Source organism: Prunus dulcis, chromosome 6, assembly GCF_902201215.1.
Source record: "Prunus dulcis chromosome 6, ALMONDv2, whole genome shotgun sequence".
Lineage (NCBI taxonomy): Eukaryota > Viridiplantae > Streptophyta > Magnoliopsida > Rosales > Rosaceae > Prunus > Prunus dulcis.
The window spans coordinates 12400553-12424175 of NC_047655.1; the positions used below are offsets into that span (position 1 = coordinate 12400553).

The window sequence follows — 23623 nt, forward strand, 5'->3', positions numbered from 1 at the left end:
TCAGATTCTCGGGTGCCACGTGTCGATATTTATTATAAAATGCAAATATCAGATTTCATATAAGATTTTCATCTTCTAAAATCGCGTCATGTGTCATCTCTATCTTCTAAATCTCTCTATAAAACCAAAGGCTCAACTCATACCTCTCACACTATATCTTCTCTATCATTTCATTTCTCAAATTTTAGATTTCATAGTCCACTCTCAATGTCAGACATCAGGAGATACTTGGAGAGGCAAGAGCGAGAAATTAAAGAAAGAAGGCGACGAGCTGAAGACGAAATGGAGGATTAAGAAGATGATGAACAAGTTGCCATGACAGTGGGTATGCTCGATCTATCAAGAGAAGGCTACCACTGTGGTTCACAAGTCGGTTGTGGCCCGAATGTAGACAGACATAGGCATTCTCGAGGTAAGAATCTTTTGGAAGATTTCTTTATCCCAAATTATGTGTACTCTAATGTTGATTTTCGAGGGCAATATGGAATGCAACCCCATTTGTTCAATAAAGTCATGTAGGATGTTTGCAATTACGATGCATACTTCGTTCAGAAGTGTGATGCTGCTGGGGTTTTGGGGCTTTTTCAGAAGCAAAAACTTACAGCTTCTTTACGAATGCTGGCGTTTGGTGCATCTACAGACCAGGTGGATGAAATTGCTAGGATGGGGAAGCCCACTACTCTAGAGAACTTGGTCAGATTCTGTGATGCAATCGAAACTCTCTACACCAGGGATTACCTTCGCAAACCTATGCCTAGGGACCTCCAAAAGCTTCTACAAAAAGCCGAAGCTCGAGGTTTTCCAGGCATGATTGGAAGTATCGACTATATGTACGGGCAATGGGAGAATTACCAACTGCCTAGCAAGGAGATTATGGGAATAAAAAAGGGTGAAAAAGTATTATTCTGGAAGCCATTGCTTCATTCGATACATGGGTTTGGCATGCCTTTTCGGAGTTGCTGGATCTTAAAACAACCTGAACGTGCTACGTCAATCCCCGGTATTCAACGATGTGTTGAGCGGTCAACCCCCTCATATCACCTATGAAATCAACAATGTTCTCTACTGGGGTGGGTACTACCTAGCAGACGGAATCTACCCGAGGTGGACGACATTTGTCAAAACAATTCCGCATCCCCGATTGGAGAAGGAAAAATTATTTGTTGTCTATCAAGAGGGTTACAGGAAATATATGGAAAGATGTTTTGGAATCCTCTAAGCTTGGTGGGCAATCATTAGGAGTGCTGCTCATACGTTTGATGAGGAGGTGCTTCATAGCATTATGATGACATGCATCATCCTCCATAACATGATTGTGGAGGATGAGTATGATTATAATACTCCAGAGGTGTTCGAACCCGATCCCATGAACACGACATTTACAAGAATTTATGAAAGGCCTATGGGAGCAAACGGACAACCACTAGAGCATGAACTGTTGGTTAGGGATGGTCGTTCCAACAATTATATGATTGATCGATATACGGAGATGCAATCGTCTTATATTCATGAACGACGTCAAGTTGGCTTGATGGAGCACTTATGGGTGGTGAGAGGCAATGACGGTGAATGAAGTCAAGTGAAGATGCTTTGTTTTTAATTATGCTTTGTGTTGAAGTATGCGTTGTTTGAATTATGCTTTGTTTGTGTTTTGTTTTGAATTATGCTTTGTTTGTGTTTTGTTTTGAATTATGCTTTGGTTGTGTTTTGTTTTTAATTATGCTGTAGTTTGATGTCTGCAATGTGTTGAATAAAAAGGTATTTTATTGAATGATTTCTTTATTCACTAAAATAAAAGCAATACAACTAATTAAGAAATACAACTAATTAAATAAAAGACAAGAAATACAACTAATTCAATAAAAAACAAGCAATGCAATTAAATAAAAGGCAAGCAATATAATCTAATGGTTTTGATCATTTAACCAATCAGTGTTGCTAGGTCCATCGTCATGGAAAAGTCTTCTTCTCATAACATCCCTTCGTTCTAGCTTATAAAATGACTTTGTTTATGGGACATATGGCTTGTATCCATGGCCATGGTTTCTCGATCCTTCTTCTCCATGTCTTGTTTGCGTATATACTCCATTTCTCTTGCATATTCTTCATTCATTGCCTTCTCATCCGCATCTTTTTTCATGTCTCTCTCAATTCTCATGGTGCCGTTTAGAGCAATTTGCTCCAAAATTTTTGTAGTATCATTGGTGGAAGTACTCCCTCTCTTGGCCTTCGCCGCCTTTCTCCCAATAGGCCTCGGCTCCTTTTGGATTGGTAAGTCTTGACTCATTAGGGAATCCGATGCCGTTGAATCATGGAGCCTCGTCTCTTTCAACCCAATGGTCAGACTCATGGGAATAATTTTGAATCTCAAACAATTTTTCACCACCTCCCAACATTGGTGATAGTTGAAAGATTTTATGCCTTAGCCAATAGCACCGAGCCACATTTGTGCTTGCATAATCTATTAAAAAAAATATATTGGAAATGCAAGAAACATTTAAAAAATTAGGACATTAAATTTAATAAAACATAAATTACAAATAATTTACCTCATTGCCAAGATTTTCGCCGCTTCGATGGTTGTCCTTGCTTTTGCCAACGCATCTCTCTATTTCCCTAACTCTTTATTCAAATTTTCCCACCTACTAGCCAAGACCATTTCTGTACGAGCCGAACCCGATCTTTCATAAAATTTGGCATGAATTTTTCTGCACCTATGAGAGAACTTCATCTCATTGCCCATGATCGGACAATGACCAACTTGGACCCAACACTCACACAACATAACATCTTCCATGGTTGTCCACGCCCATCCGACTTCGATAGAAGATGCCATAAGATGTTGAATATAAAAAAAAAAATTGTGTAGAAAGTGAATAATATTAGAAGGAGAAGAAAATGTATGAAGATTTGGTGTTGAAAGTGAAGAATATTGGTAGACATTTATAGAAAAAAAGTTCAGAATATTTTGGTAATTTTTTTAAAAATAATTTTTAAAAATTTTTCAAATTTTTTACATACAAAAAAAGGCAACTATTGGATTGGAGGACAAAAAAGGATCAGACAACCTAGAACTTGCCACATGGCTTCTAGCTGTTGGTGGATATCAGGGATGATGCTAGCCTGGTGTCAACGCACATGCCAACGGTAAAAATATTTTAAATCCAGGCGTTGACGTCAGGTTGTCATCAGCTCTGACGTCAGCAGCCCTCAAGCTAGAGCACGAGCTTGTTTTGCCTTTGGGCTAGTCCAGTTTACTGGGACCCAGGTGCTGCCCAGGCAGCTGAAGCCTGCTAAAAAGTCCAACTGGGGCTTGGGCCCCCTCCTGCCTGGGCCAAGACTGGCCGGTGGAAATGCTCTTAGGTGGCGGCAATTGCTTGTTATTTCTAGGATTTAATTATAGGTTTTTGTGTTTTCTACCTAAATTATTTATATTTTGAATTGGGCTTTTATTTTATTTGGTTGAGCTCTTGTTTTTAATTTTCTGACTTTTATTTTGGGCTTTTATGTATCTCTATAGTAGTGCCATTTTCGTTCGTTAAAAAAAAAAATAAAAAAAAATAAAATTGAGTGTCATGAAATGTAGAGCAGAATTTTTAAACAAATTAAGCTAAAGTAAAATTCAATCGACTCCAATAAATAGACGACTTACATGAGTCGTGTCATTCGACCCGTTTGATAATCGGATATTCGGATTGGAGATTCACTCCTCCTGTGATCTTCTTCTAATTCTTCCATGAGATTCGCTCTCCGCATGTGTTTCTCAGCTGCTCAAAGTCCAATATTCATTTTCCACGTAAGAACACCAATAAATATTAAAAACTCGTATTATATATATATATATATATATATATATATATATTTTCCCTCCTTATTGAATCCTCTTCACAGAAAAAGCTCCATTTGTTTCTCTGCAAATCCGCCATCTCCGTCCCCATCTCACTCACTCACTCTCTCTATCTGATGATCTGCATTTTCCGAACCCATTTTCTCACTCTTTCTTCACTCGCTCTTTCTCTCATTCTTTATATGTAATATACACACAATCGAAGAAGAGAATGGAGGCTGTTGCTCTCTCTGAAGATCTGTCCGATTCCACTCAGCGTTCCGACTCAGACAGCAAACAGCAAATTTACTTCATTCCCTACAGGTCTAACTCATTCACTTCTCGATTTGGTTCATTTTTTCCAGTTTCCACAGCTGCACAACTTTCACCAATCCACAATGAAGTTTCTTCATCAAATTTTCTATGCATTTTCGTTTCTGTGAATTTTCCGGAATTAGAAATGAGCAAAGGAAATTAGAGAGAAGTGTCACTTAGGCTTCTTAACTATATAATTAGAAATAAGGTTCTTAGTCTCTCTTCTTGTATTGTTATTTTTCAAAGTATTAGATTTGGGAGTGTCTGAATCATAGGGTTTTGATTGAATTCATGTATCCCGTGTTCTAATGTAAATTGCGTTTTCAGTTGGTGGAGAGATGCACAAGACTCAGTTTTGGGCGATTCGGATGGAAAGAGAGGGATTTTGTATGTGACCTCGCAAGCTTCCTCGTATGCTGGACCTATGAAGATTATCAACAACATTTTCAACTCAGATCTTGTATTTAATCTCAAGCGGGAGGAGGATACTGTGCACAGTGGTGAAAATGGCGAAGTGGGTGTCTCAGGCCGAGACTATGCATTGGTTCCCGCAGAAATGTGGGTTCAGGCACTCAGATGGTGAGTGGTTTTGATTCGATTTGGGCCATTTTTTATGATATGGGGTCTTTTGAATGTGTTTTCAATGAAAAAAGAAAAAGGTGCTACTGAAAAACAATTCGGATTTGATATAATTTGCGCCAAGAGTCATCAGTGCTTGATGCTGCCATTTGCGGTTTAGATGGTGTTTAATGATATGAATAGCTGGCTCTAGGTCCTTCTGGTGTTTTAGAACTTGATACTTTGTTGTACATTATACGATACATTTGACATGCTTTTGTAGGGCCGTAATGGTATCTCACGTTTAAATGACACTTTGTTGTTTTATATGGAAGTGGATTGAAGTGAGTTGTTTCTATGCCCATGAATATTGCAAGGAATGTAACCCTTTTGCAAGCTTCTAACTGTTTGGTTATTCACCCTTGCTTCGTTACTTTCTAGATTGGGCAGTTACATTTCCACTATTTGATTAAATGACTGATGGATTCTAAGCTTCTTGCTAATATTTGTTTGATTAGAATCAGATGTTGTGCTTCTTTGGATTTTAATTGGTGCCTTGATGTGAGATATTGTGCGTTTGATTCCACTTGTGCTCTAAAAGTCTCAATGATCTGCATGGGTCTCTATGACTTTTTTGATACATTTGGTCATGATTTTGGGAAGTTAGATACATTCCAGGGCAGGGTGTATGCCTCTGATGCCTGTCAGTTAATATCTATATATATTTGTTGCATTGCACAACTATAGTTTTATTCTTTTTAAGTTGTGAAAATGGACTGACTACGTAAGCAGTTACTTGTAATTACTTTGGCTCCCTACATTTTCCTTTTAGTAGAGCTTTGAATTGGTCTAACACAGTAGCATTTATTATATACCACTAGGGCACATTCATTTTCTTTTTCCTGTCGAAAAAAAACTAAGGTACAATGAATTTTTGGGAGCTCCACCGTCTCTACTTTAAACCTGCAGCCTGTGGCAAATTGAGCCTGAGCCACTAATTTATTTTTCACATTAAGATTGGGGTAAAGTAATTCCTCTCAAAGCCTTTAAATTAGGAACATTATTTAGTATAATTTTCACCTTGCAGAAGTCACTAAAGTTTGATGTGCTTAAGCCATTTCGGATTTGCCTTCTTGGGATTGCTTGATTGTGTCCTACTCCCTGAACAATGCTAGAACCTTTGCAGATCTTAAGCCTCTAAAAGAGAAGAAAATTAAAGTGATTCATAATTCTTTGACAAGACTGCAGTTATTTCATTCATTTAACAATATCGTCATTGAAATTCTGCAGTTTGAGAATACTGCCCCGTCTGTTAATAATTTGAGAACAATTAAAGCTTGTTCTAGCATTAACACTCAGAAGAGCAACCTTTTGAACCCACCTGAGGTATGTATAATGGGGTTTTGCATATTTCAAAGGAAAAAAAAAATCCCTTAATGTTTCCAGACGTGCAGGCAGTCATAATAGTTTAAAAGTATTTCTTGTAATTAATATGTTCAATTAGGCACTTTGCTGAAGATGATGCATTTTCCTCCCATTGCAACTCATGGAATACTTTTAACTTATTTACTTATTACTCATAGTTTGCCAAGTTTCTTATCCATGGTGTGATTGTTGTATACATGTAGGCATAGTGATTCTAAGGCTGCAGTGAAGGATGGTAAATGTTTTTCAGCTGCGGAAGATGACATGACCGATGTCTATCCTCTACAACTCAGACTTTCTGCTCCGCGAGAAACAAATTCATTGGGAGTAAGGATTACTAAAAAGGTCAGTATATGTAGATTATGTCTTGTTCCTGTTTTTTATTTTTAGTTATCTTCTGGCCTTGTGTTCTTAATGTTCAGAAGGCTAAGATTTGAAATTTCAAGCAATGGATTTATATTGCATGCAGATGCAAACGTTTTAAGAAGCATAAATTTAATGGTCGTCACAAAAAAAAGTATATACTTATTTGGAGGGATCGTCACTTTCTCTCTGTACCTCTGTCTCTCTCTCTTTTTTTTTTCCTTTCCCTATTATTTCCTTTCAACATTTTAGCGAAAAGTGTTATTTTTTGATATGATGAAATGAGAACAACTTTACAACTCCGCTGGTGTTCATTTTTGTTGAAATGCTACTCAGTTTACTGATTAAATGATTACCGTTCATTAATGATGAGGTCCTGGCTTCATACCTTTTCCAGACAACTATTATCTCAATCCCCTTTTGCACTTTGGGCTCTTTCACTTAACAAAATGACACAAAGTTTGGGCTTGTCGGGTTGTAGAAGAGAGGCTAAATACACTAAATATGGGTATTTTGGCCCCATAATTTATATATATTAAGTACTGGACAAAGTAAGTTTTAAATTATTTAGACAGGTTCAGAATATTTGAACTTGTTAACTCTGGTTTGATATATTATCACTTTCTTAGGGATTAAATAATTATTTAGTTGCCTATATTCCGAAATTAGGGATTGCCATTGTAGAATTTTGATTATTTTTGGCATTTGATTATTCTCGGATTGCCTATATAAGTAGACCTCGGTGGTAGTTGGTCGATGAAGTGTGGGGGCTTCCTCTAGGAAGGGAAACATAGAGCAATCCTGTGGTCTCCATGGCTAAGAAGGTTGAAAGAAGTTGGAAAGTTGTCTTTTGTCTAGGAGCAGGATACTTACCTTGGTGCGTTTTGTTTAGTACTGTCTATTTTCTAATTGTTTGCTTTACTTAGTGAGGTCGCAAAAAGGATTAAGAAGCTCATGCGTGATCATGGTGAGGGGAAGAAAGATCATCTAGTGAGATGGGAGGTAGTGTCTCATCTTCCTGTCAAATGGGTTTTTGGGGTTGGAAATTTGATTTCTTTAAATAGGGCCCTTCTAAGGCAGTAATCGGAGGTTTTTATAATTCTCTTTGGCACTTGATTACCTATATATAAGGTAATGGCTGGATTCTGCAGTGGTAGTAATGTAGTACAGCCTGCCGGTATTAGATTAAGCACTTAAACAATAGAACATAGAAGATTATAAGAGATGAAGTTATAGATCGAAAAGTTGAAAGAAAGGGCAGAAACAGTAGAGTTCTAGGAAAAGGTTCACTCAACATTCAAATCTGAATTTTAAACAACTACATGGAGTATTTATAGCGAACTAAAACCTAGAGATAATAGGATAAAAATCCCTTGCTAAAACAGAAAGCCTAACCCAAATAAAATAGGAAACTTAGAAATCTTAGAAATCTGGAAAAGAAATCCTACTAGATTTTGGAAAGCTAGAGAACATAGGAAACTAACAAATAAATTAGGAAACTAATCAATTTAGGTCCTACGCATCCTGCATCAGTAGTTTTTCATATTTTTAATGAGGGTGAGAAAAGTTGGTAGATATGGTGATTAAATTGGTGGGTGGTAATAGCACTTCCCTTTTTTCCCTTTTTCTTTTTTAATCCCTTAAATTCCTTTTCAGTGACTTGGGTAGGGGTTTTATTTTGAAACTTAATTTCTGCATACCATTGATGGAAACAATGTGCCATGGAGGTAGTAAGATAATATAAGAGAAAGGGAAAAGCTGATTTAAAGGATACAGTTTAAATTTTGCAAGATTCCTAGTGGAACTTGCTTAATGAGACAGAGCTCATGATCACACGTTTAGTAAGTGATTTATTGCTGAACTTATGATCAGACATATGTTTTTAAACATTTGTCCAACAATGTGTTCCAGTCAGTTATTCACTGATAAAATACTTAAGTCTTAAAATGGAACTAAAAGTAAAGGATGGATCCGTAACTATTTGTTTTATTGACATGTTCGTCGGAGTGCACTTTTTCCTTTTATTCTTTTGATGAAAAACCTACACCTTATCAGAATCACTTATTGTTGAGAGAATCCCACACAGGGAATTTAAAGCTATGCATAGTAGTATATAATGTTGTGAGCCTCTCCACCCATTGCCAATTGTTTTTGAGTTGGATGCTTTATTTCTTTTGTGGAATCAGAGCATGCTATATGCATGTCAGGCCCAATGGCTGCATGTGCTCCTCACTTTACCCAATAGAAGTTATCCATGTGCTTGGCTTAAGTCACACCACATGTGAGGCGGTGTGTTGAGAGAATCCCACATTGGGAATGTAAAGCCTTGCATAGTAGTATATAATGTCCTCGGCCACTCCACCCATGGAAAATTGGTTCTGGTGATTCTGCTTGTTGCGGGATTTCTTTGTCTTCCCTATGTTAATATGATGCTCTATTTTCTCATTTTTGTATTTTTCTGTTAGGATAATGCAGTCGAGTTCTTCAAGAGAGCCTGCAAAATCTTCAGTGTGGAGTCTGAGATGGTAATTAAGCTCTTTACTTGAGTATGTTATTTTATCAGGATAAAGTGGTTGGATTTTTAACTTCTGTTATTGCACCAGTTGCGCATCTGGGACTTTTCTGGGCAGACAAGCTTATTTTTTACAAATGAGAAAAGTAAGTTTCCAAGTTATCAACGGCAGTCAGAAGGGGTAAGTGATAGGTTGATATGGACACTTGTTAATTCATTGTCATCAACCATTCTGCTACTCTGCATACTCCAGAATTTGTTTCGTGTTCTCAGTTGGATTACTATTCTTGCTATCTTCCATCTGATATTAAGTAAGCTATACTCATGATCTACCCACTGCCGTATCTCATGCTTTGGCTTGATAGCTTGGTAAACTTTGGCTTGATAGCTTGGTAGCTTGGTAAACTCTTGTATGATAAGCTAAAAATTCATGCTTTAGATTGGGTTGAAAAATCTATATGTGCTCAAGATCAGGTCCAGCTAGGTTCGATTAAACAAATGAAATGTTTTTTTTTTCTTGCTTATATATGGTTTTAATGGTAATAAGTTTAATTGAACTTTAATGCCTCAACATCTTATTGTATGGAATTTGGAGCCTGTTAGAGTCTTTGATGTAGGACCCAAAGGGAAATTATAGGGAGAGATAGAGAGAAAAAAAGGGAGACGAGAAGAAGACCAAGAGGGAGGCCAAATCACGGTGATCTCTCAATTTATTCATGGGCCTAGTAGTGGAAAGAGGTTCGAATATAGAAGGAAACTAAATAAAATCAAATGATGACAATTAAAATTCCTAAAATAATGGCAACCAAATCAAATTGCACCAAAATGGATTATCCTAAACTTAGCATAAAATACTTCCAAAAATCAATAAACCCTTTATCTGCATGATAAGTAACTGAACTAAATCCTTACAGTCAAGCACAAATTGTTGAGGCCAGTTTTGAGTTTCTCACAAATGGTTGGGTTCATACACAGTTCATGTGTTTGAGGCATGTCCATTGTGCTTCATTTCTGGTATGGGACAGCCTAAATGTGTTTAATTCCCTTATGTTTATGTGGGATGCGTTGATAAATTCCCTTAAATGCCAGCTTCAATGGGTATATTGGTTTAAAAACGATACTAATTGGAGCTTGTCTGTGGCAAGTCTTAGTGTTGTTCCTGTCCACTAGGTAGTGTATGACTTTTCTTTCTTAAGAGTATACATATATATGTGTGTATATATATAAATATATCTTCCATCTTGTTGATTTATTGACCTGATATTTGTACCAGTGGTCTCGTAGACTGTTCTCTTCAACTGCCTTAATGTTGTAACTCTTCAAAATTGTATGAGTCAAAAGCTGTGGTATTTCGGGCAAGAAAAAGTCTAATGCTATTGCCAAGTTCTTTGCACATTTTTCCTGGGCTTCAATTTAGTCTTATGGAACACATATACTGACTTGTTAGGTTGGCCGTATATAATTGATGCTTTCTTTCTTTTAGGGATGTTAGTGGCACCGCTGTATCTTGTTTAGAGTTAATGCCAATTTTAAGTTGCTAATTGTCCGCAGGATGTATTCATATTGGTCTTATATGGGAAGTAAATTATTGGGCTTGAATTCTGAATTATTGGCTGCCATTTTTGTGATTTATGTCATTTTGATTCACAAGCTCTAATAGTTGTAAGTTTTTGTATGATTTTGTGCAGATCCCATTGGAGCTGCAAGTATATGGGTTGTCAGATTCCTTTAAGTGCAGGGAAGGGAAAAAAGATGAGAGGGCCGCACAACATTCTACCATTGCAAATTCCTGTTGTGGTTCTTCAGTTATGATGAATGGTTCTGGTGGAATCACAAATTCTAATTTCATTCGTTCATTCTGGGGAAGCTCTTGCGAAGCTGGTTCCTTAGGATTGACAGGACTGCAGAACCTTGGAAATACTTGTTTCATGAATAGTTCCATCCAGTGCTTAGCCCACACCCCAAAGCTGGTTGACTACTTTCTTGGAGATTATGGTAGAGAAATAAATCCGGACAATCCGTTGGGCATGGATGTATGTCATCCTTTTTTGCACTCTTCATAAACTTATTTCTTAATACATTACTTGGTATGAATGAAGAACAAGTTACTGAGTCTATCATCTGTTTACAGTCTGTTAATTTATGCCCTTCTCTGTCAGGGGGAGATTGCTTTAGCATTTGGAGATCTGTTAAGGAAGTTATGGGCTCCTGGAGCAACTCCAGTGGCTCCACGGACGTTTAAGTCAAAACTTTCTCGATTTGCTCCGCAGTTTAATGGCTTTAATCAACATGATTCCCAAGTTAGTGAACTTCTTTTTGGAATTTCTCTCTTTTGGGTTCAAGGTCTATAAGGGTTGGGATGTTCATGTATCATACTATATTATTGTCATAGGAGCTCCTGGCTTTTTTGTTGGATGGACTTCATGAAGATCTTAATCGTGTTAAATGCAAGCCTTATGTAGAAGTTAAGGATGGTGATGGTCGATCAGATAAAGAGGTAGCTGATGAGTATTGGCGAAATCATTTAGCCCGCAATGACTCTATCATTGTTGATGTGTGCCAAGTGAGCATCTTCCTTAGATTTGCCTTTTGGTTCGATACTTACTTGCTGTACTAAAATATGGATAGCAATGCGCATTAATTACTTTTGAGATGCACTTGATGATGAACCTACAGGGTCTGGAGTTCTTAATCAAGGTTTTATTACCAAAATATTACCCAGATCAGAAAATAGCTCATTAAATTGGATCCCCATTCCCTTTTTTTTCTTCCTTTTTGAGAGTTTAATATAAGGTGAATTTTTCTTATTTTCAAAGATAAGTTTATCAGCTCTATTGACCAAATGCATCACCCTTTTCTATTTTTATACATTGCAGGGTCAATATAAATCAACATTAGTTTGTCCTGTTTGCAAAAAGGTGTCTGTTACATTTGATCCATTTATGTACCTCTCGCTACCTTTACCTTCAACAATGATGCGGACAATGACGTTAACAGTTGTCAATACTGATGGAAATTCTCAGCCATCTCAATATACCATTACTGTGCCCAAGCATGGAAAATTTGAAGATCTCATCCAGGGTTTAAGTGTTGCATGTTCATTGGGGGTTAATGAAACCTTTTTGGTGGCTGAGGTATTTTTCAGGGCTAGAGTATCTGATATGAGTTCCTTGCATGCCAGTGCTATTGGATGATATGTGTGTTACACACACACACACACATACACACACATATATACATGTGTGTCTTTGTGTTCCTATCTGGTTGATCTCTGAAGATATATAGTTCTGTGCAGATATACAACAATTGCATTTTACGTTATCTTGAGGAACCATCTGATTCATTATCTTTAATTAGAGATCAAGACCAGCTAGTTGCTTTTCGGTTTATAAAAGATGTTGAGCAATTCCCTTTGGTCGTGTTCATGCATCAGCTGATGGAGGAGTAAGTATTATCTTCTTTTTCCAATCTATTGATAGTGGGCAATTTCCATTCTTATTTGATTGTAATTTGTGTATGCAAGTTGCACAGAGTTAGGGTGTAAGAAGGGACGCTATGTAGGAGTTGTATTCTTTTTTGTTTTTTTATATGTAGAATACTATAGCTCAATGGAAATAGGTGTAACCTGCATAAATAAATTTAAATTGAAAATCTCAGTAGCAATGTTTTATATTCTGAATAGTTATGAAGTGAAAATTAGTTCAGACCAAAAAGTAAGTGAATCTTAGTTTGCCTATTAAGCTCATGCGCGCACACGTAACACACATGATTTCTTTTAGAATCACAATATTTGTTATGTTAAAGCAACTTCAAGGTATTTGTCAACCACACTACATTCATTGCATGGATGTGAATGGTTTTTACTGTAGTGGGTGCTCCTTACTGTTATTGTGAAAGAAAAGGGTGTTACCGAAAACAGTTTAGTTCTATGAAAGACTTTTGTTGAGATGTGTACGTGGCGGGTTACTTTATGCCAATGAGGCTAGAATTATTGGTCTGAGAAGGTGATCCAACTGTTAAGATTTTCTTTTGGATACAAAAACAAATGTATCATCAGGTAAGGTTATCAAAACAACAGAGTTTTCTTGATATATGCAATGGCATGCTATGACGTTCGGTCTTTTCTTGTGATCTCATATTTTTGTTGACTTAGGAGACCTGAATTTGGGTTTTGTTCGGATGTAGCCAGTAGGGTTTTTCATGGGTTGGTTTAGTTTTGTTGTACAACTCAAACTGTGTTGAGAGTATTATCCTATATTGGAAGTAGAAGCCCTGCCCTAGTGGTTGAAATGATCTTGTGCCTCTCCAGTCTCCACCCATTGCTAATTGGTTTTGGATTGGATGCATGCATTCTAATATGGTATGAGAGCCAGGTTATCTACGTTGGGCCTAACATGTGATCCCCTGTCGCGCTTACGAGAGCGACATGTGAGGTGGCATGTTGAGAGTATTATCCCACATTAGAAATAGAAGCCTTGCCTTAGTGGGTTAAATGATCTTGGGCCTCTCCACCCATTGCCATTTGGTTTTGTGTTGGATGCTTAGATTCTAATGGATTGAGCTCTTTGGGTTACAAGGTCTGTGGCCCAATGCCATGCACACGTGAAAACTGAACCCACCCATTCTGAGATCTGTATGGTAGCAATAGTTTAGAACAGATCAGAAAGGGTACTCGTGAGTTGGGGGTTTAGCGGAGATGAAAAAGGAAGGAGAATAGAGGTTAAATTGAGATGGGGTTGTGAGTCTGTGACCATGAGAGTGGGTGATGCCACTTTGGTTCTTGAAAATGGCATTGGAATAGAATTGAGGTGGCAGATAAGTTGGAGAGGATATTCAAAAGAGGCTGCTGGAGAGATTAGAGCTTGATTAGCTTTGTCCTTTTGGTTGGTAAACTGTTACAGGCTTTTGATAGTTGAAAACAACAGCCAAAAGACTGTAGCCTCCTGATATATCAATATAACGTAAAATATGTTTAGTTATTTGGATTGGTGATGTAGCACAGCCCTGGGTGTGTTAGTTTAAACACTCAGAGCAATAGGACAGAAAAGAATACGAGAAGCTGAAGGGAAGAAAAGATAGAAGGCAGGCAGAAATCAGAGAGTTTAAGAGAAGGTTTAATCAATATTCAAAACTGAATTTTAAAGAACTACATAAGGGTATTTATAGCAAACTAAAACCTAGAGACAATAGGATTAAAATCTCCAGCTAAAACAGAAATCCTATTCCTAATAAAATAGGAAACTTAGAAATCCTACTAGGATTTGGAAAACTAAAGAATTAGGAAACTAACAAATAAATTAGGAAACTAAACAATTTAGGTCCTATGAGTCCTGCATCAATTGGTTTCTAGTGGTTATGAAAATCCAAACCCAAGGCTGAAGCAACCTCATCGGGTTCCTCAAGATTGAATCAAAAGGAAACCCAGGAAAAACATTGGATCAGATAAGGTTGCAGTTTCCTCAGCTGAACAGCCCTACCAGCTAGTTTCCACCAACAAAACTAATTTTACTTTGTTCTTGTTGAAATAAGTCACTGAATACAATAATGTTTTCCTTTATTTTTTATTTTTTCCTTTTCATTCTGAAAGTGAAAGTTCATTATTAACTAAAAATGATAGTTTCTTGTTTCATTATTAACTAAAAATGATAGTTTCTTGTTTCATTATTAACTAAAAATGATAGTTTCTTGTACTTTTGGAGATGCATTTAAATGTGTGGCTATGTGTATGTTGAAGATGAATGTCCATAAAAGAGTGTCCAATCTGGGAATAGCAGAGAATATACTGGTTGATTGTAATTATATGAATTCTTTTTTTTTGGTCGGAAAAAAAGACTTTTGTCTTTAAGAAAACGCAATATGGGTATTTTTCATAATTTACACCTAGCATTTTGATCTCCTAGTAGTCGTAATTTTCAAGACTAAGGACTATGCTCTCTGATAAGTTAGTTCTTCATTGACATACTGGGTCCTGTGTACAATTTGCTTTTTCTGACAGGCAGTACATGCCCACTCTTAACCCTCTTATTTGTTCTATATTGTCAGGCAGTACATGCATGGAAAAATGACATCAAGCTTTGGAATTCCTCTTGTATCAAGACTTTGTAATTCTGCTAGTGGATCAGATATCTGCAATTTGTACTTAAAATTACTTAAGCCATTTCAAACACCTAGAAATGATTCCCAAGAATGTCTTGATAGTTCAGAGAGCGCCACTCTTGAAGAAGTCAGTGGAACACAGGATACAACACCTCCTGTTTTAGGTGGGGGTGTGAACTCCTGCTATGGAAATGGGGTTGACTCACCTTTGGATTTTGGTTTTCAGTTTTACATAACAGATGAAAAGGGAACTTCCAAGGATAAAAAGATAGGAATGAATGAGATAGTAGAGAAAGAAGAGTCCAAGCAATTAAATGTGCTTGTATGTTGGCCAAAAAAGTACATTGCAGAGTATGATACTCGCCTTCTTAGCTCATTGGCAGAGGTTTTCAAGTCTAGCCTTTTTGCGAAAAAGCCTCAGGAGTCTGTTTCTCTGTATAAGTGCCTTGAAGCGTTCTTGAAGGAGGAACCTCTTGGACCAGAAGACATGTGGTGAGTTGGTGCATCTTGAGCCTTTTAAATTTAGCTTTGAAGTATTTTGTGTTGTATACACCTATGATTTGGAAGAGCTGAAATATCTTGATCACTGAATGTAATGGTTTGTTCACTTAGTTTTTTTCGTAGAGTCAAGGACAGTTGGGTAGGTTATGTGAAATTGTTGTTATTTCATTTACTCATTGCTGTACTTTTGACATCAATTTTGGAATGAAATCGTTTTCCAGTCATCTATAGATTTCTCTGTTTGGATTAGGATATTAAAGCCCTTCTGGTTGCGTCTTTATTTTATTGCTTATGCAAAATACATAATTGCAGGTTTCTTGTGATGCCATTGACATTAGCTCCAAACTTATAACATCTCACTTGTGCTGGATCGCTTTTGTTCGAGCAAATCACATAATCAAAAAAATTTCTTCTGTAATATCTGTTAAATCATGAATTTTTATTTATTTATATCAATTTACCTCTCACTATCTGACTATATTTTCACAACACCCTCATCTAAACAGCATCCCCATCAACTATTGGTAAATGATCTTGTAATGCTCAAAATAGTGGTCCGTCAAGTATTACTCGTTTTTATTGCTTAGTTTGATACTTAGGACTAACACACAAAGGGTGATAATGTTATGTTCTCGTGGTATAAGACAAGGTATTTAGAGTTTAGTACAAGGTCTCAAACTTTTATTACTTTGTGAGAAGGTATTTATAATGTCTGCTACCATTATTGCTATTTTAGGTATTGCCCTGGCTGCAAAAAACATTGTCAAGCCAGTAAGAAGTTGGATCTTTGGAGACTGCCAGAGATCTTGGTGATTCATTTGAAGCGGTTCTCATATAGCCGATGTTTTAAGAACAAGCTAGAGACATATGTTGACTTCCCTGATGATAATCTTGATTTGTCAACATACATTGCCTACAGGAGCGACCAGTTATGTAATCGTTACATGCTCTATGCAGTTAGTAATCACTATGGAAGCATGGGGGGTGGTCATTATACTGCATTTGTCCACGTAAGTGGTGCTTCTTGCTCAATGTTTCTTTCATTTAGTTTTTGCCTTTTTTCCTATATCTGGATGAAGAATTTCATCAACTTTCTGTTCACTTGTTTTGAATTATATAATATATTCGCATTTCAAACATTATGGACTCAGAGCTAATACATTTCGGTTCAAACCTTTGTAACCTCTATCATCTCCTCTTTCTCGAAGAATATTGCATTGGAATCTCCATATGTTATATACATCATGTGAAAACATGCAATACTAATTTCTACACGATATGGTTGGTAACTAGACATTACAGCTGAGGCATAGATTCTTATAACTTTGCTACTTAATCTGGTAGCATCAAGATTTGACCGGATGTTGAAGAAATTGAATTAATTATAGTTACCTAGTTATTCCTTTCTGTTTTTAAATCTCTTCGACATCTAACCTGAGAGGCTTTGCACTTTGTTGCAAAATTTCACTGTGGGGTTCATTTAATGTCTCTCATACTTAGTGATAAATTACTAAAATTGTCCTCATACCATCAAGGCACTGCAAGTCATACAAGAGAACTTGATCTAGTTAATCTAATATCTGTAAATTGGAGGCTTATTTTCCCTTTTCTTGTAATTTGGTATGATTTGATGCATAGGTTAACTTATGTTGCTTCACACTGAAGTTCAACTGTTTTTTTTTTTTCCTGGTGTAGCATGGGGCTGATCGGTGGTATGACTTTGATGATAGCCATGTTACCCCTGTCAGCCAGGATAAGATAAAGTCTTCAGCTGCTTATGTTCTTTTCTACAGAAGAGTAATAGAAGTGTGACATCAGAGTTGAGATGCATCTTTGGAAGCCCTTTTATCATGGTGAGTGAATTTTTCAAATCAGTCCTAGGACTGTAACCCCAAAATTTCATTCTTTTAGTCTTCAGCATTCTTTATTTCGGATTGAGAGTTTCCGTCGTGAATGAAAATGGGGGAAATTCAAAAGAGTGACGGTACCGACCTATATAGAGGAGGTGCTTAGAGGATTGTAACATAGTGACAAATGACAAAAAGAGGGACCTAGGATACTATAGAGACTTATAACCATTTGATGAAGAGAATTGAACTCCCTGGATTAGAGAGATTTCTGAAGTGATCTGCTCTATGAAAGTGTAATTTTTTTTTTTACTGGGATTAGACATTTGATGGGCAATTCATTAATTTGTAACTTTGTATTAGCATTTTGGCGATCTTTATTTTTCAACGCTCAGTAATATTTTTAGCTTTTGAGCTTGTCTTCTTTCTCATTCATCTTGTAAATATGATCTGCTGGGTGCAGTACTGCCAATGACCTTGGGGTCGCGTGTACTTCTTCCCCTTGGTCATATGGAACTCCTCTCCAGTCTTTATTATAATTTTTTTGGTGTATTTTTTATTGGTTGGTGATGAAATGGGGTTTGGTTTGGACAACCGATTGAGCCCTGATATCTAATGAAATTTATTGTAATCTTTTTCATCTATAATTTAGCGAAAGCTGATTTTGTTTACTAGAATGCTGCATCTTGTCTAATTTCTGTTATTATATATGCCATAAAGTGGCATGGGATGTTCTGATGCTAGCCTTTTTCACCACTCAAATTTGTTTGCTTTTCTGTTATCTAAAGATGACAAAAAATGGGAATGAGAAAATGGAAATGATAAATTTGTTTGCCCAAATCTAATTTGTATTAATTGGACTTAATAAAGAGAACATGGTTGTACAATATATATATAGAGCTTCTATTGAGAAATTCCTTAAATATGCTTATTTGAGGGGCTCTACAATTATTTGAATATGATATTATTTGACTTCTCAATTAAATTATTGAAATTTTTGTACTTTCTTGAAGTAACGTGTTTATTGATTTTGTAGGACACAATTGGATGTCGAAACGGTTTTTGATTTGTCTAATTTTTTGCAAGAATGATCTATGAATGTAGACTTAAGGTTTAGATCGTTGAAATTTTTTTTGTATGAGACCTTTAAGGGTGTCTCTCAAATAAAATTATTTGAGGAATCCCTCAATAGAAAGGGAATATTTTTTTTTTTCATTCGATAGGAAGGGGAATGAGGGAGTATTATATTGGGTCACCTCAAGATTGTCTTCTACATGAATTGAGCTTGGGTGCACTTGGGGAGAAGAGGGAGAATTTGGCCCACTTTTTCATTGTGGTGCCAGCCCATGTATGTATATATTGAAGTAATAAATTTGGAGTAATGAAATTGGAGTATATAGATTGCAGAGACTATATATATTGAAGTAATAAAATTGGGGAACAGCATTGGTGTTCTTTCATTTTCATTGAAGAAAATCAGAGTATTTATATTTATAGTAAGTTGGACCACGTTACTTGTCTTTCCTATCTAGGTGTATAATTAAAAGATAGGAACCAGACCCCACCTGTTGATTGTGTTGACGCCAGGACCAGTCATGATTTTCTTTGCATTCTCATCTTGCACACTTCGTGTGGTTCTCAATCCCTTCATATGAAATATAAGAAGTCTCCCTATATATCCACACATGAGGTAGCCCAATTTCTTCTCTAAGGGTGGGCAATAATCCGGCCGAATTGATCAAATTGGCCGATTTAAACTATATTGACTGATTTGGTTTGGTTTTATTTCGGTTTTGAGTTTTTGTAAATTAACTTAAAATGAATTCAGATAAAGATGCATTTTAAAGTTTGATGAAATTTCAAAGTTTTTGATCTTTGGTTGATTAGTTATTAAACTTTAAAGTTTCTTGACATGTAGAATTTTAGGATGGTTGCTATAAAATGAAAAATATGTAGTTGTTGTAATTGGGCTCATTGGTTGTATTTGTTCCCAAGGAAATACAAAAAGGCTTGCAGCACATTCCTGTGCAGTATAATTGGTTGGCAGCAACTTGATAACAAACATTCCATCACTTTGCTTAATACGTTAGCATATCATGCTGCAAACAAGTTCTTTTCACTTTAGCAAACTCGTTCCTTTCATGGCAGAAGGGAAAGCACACAAGGAGAACTTCTTGCAATTAACATTTGGTGCATAATGTTGCAAAAATAGGATATAAAGATTCTCGACTCACTCTACTCTAATCCTAGGTACGGTACACCTTCAAAATTTGATATCAGAGAAATCTTAAATATCCTACATGTCTACGCCACACTCAATTACGAACACACTCAGTTAGTGACATACATCAACGCATACATTTTGATCCCCGCAGTCTCTTATATAACCTCTGACATATCAATTCTCTGTAAACTGGTGCTGGCAATTGGTGCACACGTAGAAAGTAGTTGCTCCTTCATCTGCTGATCGCATCTATACAAAAAGATATTAAAGAAAGAAAAGAAGGCAACATAGAAGATAATTAGATGACAGGAAAAATAAGAAGCAGAAAAAGAAGACAATTAGATGATTGGGCGTTTGTCGAATACCTGTCTGGAATAATATGTATGCTCATTGTGGCCACATTTTTCACATGTTTTAGCATCTGTCTGTTAAGAGGAAAAATAGTATAGAAAAATGAAAAGCAGATTCCCAAACAAATACCACACCTTAAATGAAAACTGAAAAGCACAGCTACCTTTTGCAATTGCACTTTTTCTTCACGAATTATTGATATGCCTAGCTCCCTTCTAATATCCTGCAACAAGGACACATATAGAGTAATCCCTTGGTTCGGTGATACAAACAACTCAATTCAAGCATCACCATCTCTCCCCACCCCGAAAAAGGGAAAATAAAAATAAAAATTAAAGGAATAGTGTGCCAGTACACACACAAAAGCACACATGGATTAAGATTAAAATGATTATGAACTTTAGATTAAGATTAAAATGATTATGAACTTTCTTCTTAGGCCGTAAGATGTATATATTTTTCTCTGTGTGTGTGTGTGTGTGTGTGTGTGTGTGTGTGTGTGGGTGTGTAGGGTAGGGTAGGGTAGGGTAGCTTTTGCATTAGTACATAATTAATAATAGTATCGACCAAATGCAGTCGCTATGAAAGACATAAGAACTTGTCACAAAAGATGGGCATCAAAAGATTAGTTTTGGGCATACCTCAGCAGTGGCTGTGTAAGATATTTGTCTTCCGGAGATCTCTGAAGACAATGGTAATCATTTTAGGAACATACAAAAGTAAGGAGAGGAAATATTAAGTTAAGGGTTAATATTTTTGAGTCATTTATAAACCTACGAAAATAGTATTTATGCCATACATAACAAAGTCCAAACACCGTGAATTTGGTAAATGTGGTACTGCAAATGTTTGTAAACTACGAAGTAACACTTGCAGCACATATGGTACAGCTCAGAAGAATACAAAGCCCAATACCAACACATGATTAACATCTATAACATTTAGAATATAAAACAATTCCAAAAAGTAAATTCAATTTGAAATTAGTATATATGATTAAAATATAGTAATACACATGTGCTGACATGGGAATACATGCATGTATTCACATGCATTGCTGCATACAGAGAGGATTTATTTATCCATTAATCATCTGAAATGAAAGTTAAAACTTGCAAATAGATTAAACATGCAAGTAAACGTGAAAGGCTGAAAGCTCAAGTTTCCTCTACCTTTCGCGCTTATCTTACGCTTGCACAAGGGGCATTGAGCATGCTTAGTTGAACTCAATGTTCGCATAGTCCCACACAAGTCGCAGAACATGAAATCACGCCCTTCAGAATATGCCATGAAATGCCTCTCCTATGAACCGTTTACTATTGTTGATGAACCTGCACGTAAACCTTTAAGGATTAACAAAGTAATATCCAAACATGTCTAGAGAGGTGCATTGAGAATGAGATTTTTCCAAGAAAATGCACGAGTTATGTTGAGCATTTCATCAAATAGCTAGTTGTGGCACTTAATTTGTCCATATTCCATTCTTGAAAAGGTCTACCAAATCAAATTCATATCTGATAATTTCATTCATATTACCACAAGCCAAAGAGCGAATTCAACAAACAAACCAGCAGCAGCTATTAAAAAGACCAAATCATTATATAACCAACATTACTGGAGTAATAAGTTGAAGAAGAAATTGTAAACAATGATGCCTAGATACTGCTACAACATATGTAAATCATTATTTTTCTGATGATGGAGAACTAATCTCCATAAATCATTATTCAAATGTTTATAACAATTATCTAGAGACAGTGCAACTGTTCTGTGTTTTCTAGTGGCTAGCAGCTGAAATATTCTCCAATACAAATAGGAGCAGAAAACCAGAATTTTTGTTACATAAGGGAACTACCTCCCACCCCAGTTTTGAACACCTTACATTCTCTCTGTTTTTTCTTTGCTTTTCAATCTAGCATTCAATTTGTTCAGCCCTTACAACTAGGGGATTCAATACCTTCAGTTATGAAGAAGCACATAAAAAATACAGCAACACCAAAGCCCAAAAACACAGCAACAACAAAATACAAAAACAGCCCAAATATCAAATACCCACAAATTAAAATTGGCAAAAACACCAAATCAGAAACACCCAAACAGTCCAAGTCAGATTTTCGTACCTTTGATGAAAGCCCAGGCAGTGAGATCTGAGAGAAAGAGAGGAGGATATGAGTGAGACAGAGAGGACTGAGGAGGCGGTGAGATAACTGGGCCGAGAGTTGAGAGAGAGAGAGAGAGAGAGAGAGAGAGAGAGCGCGAGAGAACTAAAAAAAAAAGGTTAAAAAAGGAAATTTAAAAAAAAAGTGAAAATAAACTGGGCGTGCAATCTCAAACTCGTGAGTCTCCAAAATCTTAAACCCTAAACCCAAAATATCAATTTTAGGTGGTGTTTGGGATTGCTGCGCTTGATAAATAAGCAGCTTATAAAAAAAGTTTTGGAAACAAAAGCGTTTGGTAAAACAATTGAACCTTGCTTATTTTAAAAACTGCGGTGACCCACAGCAGAATCTCGAAGCAGCCAACACGCTGCCTCTTAAAGGTGCTTTGAAAAAAAACAACCGGGTTCTTTTAAATGAATTTTCACATTTCCCATAATACCCCTATTAATTTTCTAAATTGACAGCTTTTATCCCTCTTGCAACTCGATTCTTCTTCTTCTCTCTTGCAAACCGACTTCTGTATGCGAACCCCAAGTATATCTTCAAACATCTGTATGCGAATTGTGGAGGACCAAAATCGATAGCAACACAGGCATCTACCCTCCTTGATCAACGATTTTCACAAAAAATAGATTCTTGAATCCATCAACAATTCGTTGACCTTCTCTTGGAAACCAAAATCAAGGGAAAGTTGAAACTCAAATCAAAACCACAGGAAAACAAAATTTTCATCTGGATTTGATTTCCCCGTTGTTGTTTTCTTTGATGACAACATAGTTTTTATCTCGGTTTGGGTTGAGTTTTTGGTTTTAAAATTCTTGATATGGGTTTTTTCTCTTGGTGTTTTGGGGCAATGGAGAGAGAGAGAGAGAGAGAGATGCAGAGTGGGTACATGGGGTTTTTTCAAGTTATTTTCTTAATTTAATTTTGTTTATATTTTTGTTAACAATATTTGGAATTGGAACTAATTTTGTTACTATTATGATATTTTATTATGATTTTCAGTTTTGGGCTGGTTGAACCTTCATTAGTTTATTTATTTATGAAGGCCCAAATTCTCAAGTTTCTGGCCTTACCGCAGTTAGAACCTTTTTTTTTTTTAAAAAAAAAAAAAATCAAAGCAGTTAGAACCATAGTCTGAAATATCGATAATATCGACGAAATATCGAGGATATTTCGGTTTTTTTCGAATTACGGATATTTCGGAACATATCTATATACATATCGTATAAATATTGACAATATCGACGATAATATCGGAAAATATCGATGTCGATAATTTCGCTCACATTTCAGCAATATTTTATCAAAATATTGGTGTAATGTCGCTAAAATATCGAAAATATCGATGTAAAGGAAAAAAAAGAAAAAAAAAAGGAAAAAATGGGAGGAAAAAGCACAATGAACCCCTCCCATTTTACTCCTCCAACACCTTAACCACCATAT

The 23623-nt window shown here is 36.3% G+C and overlaps 3 protein-coding genes across 3 annotated transcripts; 2 read left to right on the top strand and 1 right to left on the bottom strand.

The window, feature by feature from the left end:
- Positions 1-615: 615 nt before the first annotated feature.
- Positions 616-1573, top strand: LOC117630290. The gene is made up of 2 exons (XM_034363032.1): positions 616-1022; positions 1240-1573. The coding sequence occupies exons 1-2, from the start codon at positions 616-618 to the stop codon at positions 1571-1573; spliced, it is 741 nt and encodes a 246-aa protein (XP_034218923.1).
- A 2115-nt stretch (positions 1574-3688) lies between these two features.
- On the top strand, positions 3689-17854 carry LOC117632067 (ubiquitin carboxyl-terminal hydrolase 8). Its single transcript, XM_034365443.1, has 13 exons — positions 3689-4150; positions 4469-4720; positions 6328-6469; positions 8953-9012; positions 9091-9180; positions 10688-11032; positions 11159-11299; positions 11392-11562; positions 11876-12133; positions 12295-12443; positions 15042-15587; positions 16333-16606; positions 17292-17854. Exons 1-13 carry the CDS (start codon positions 4059-4061, stop codon positions 17406-17408), a joined length of 2637 nt encoding a protein of 878 aa, XP_034221334.1. The 5' UTR covers positions 3689-4058; the 3' UTR covers positions 17409-17854.
- A 1743-nt stretch (positions 17855-19597) lies between these two features.
- LOC117631321 (DNA-directed RNA polymerase I subunit RPA12-like) lies at positions 19598-22981 on the bottom strand. The gene is made up of 6 exons (XM_034364404.1): positions 22139-22981; positions 21191-21349; positions 20660-20700; positions 20182-20241; positions 20033-20092; positions 19598-19916 (listed from the first exon to the last, which is right to left on the bottom strand). Exons 2-6 carry the CDS (start codon positions 21306-21308, stop codon positions 19842-19844), a joined length of 354 nt encoding a protein of 117 aa, XP_034220295.1. The 5' UTR covers positions 21309-21349; positions 22139-22981; the 3' UTR covers positions 19598-19841.
- Between the last annotated feature and the right edge of the window lie 642 nt (positions 22982-23623).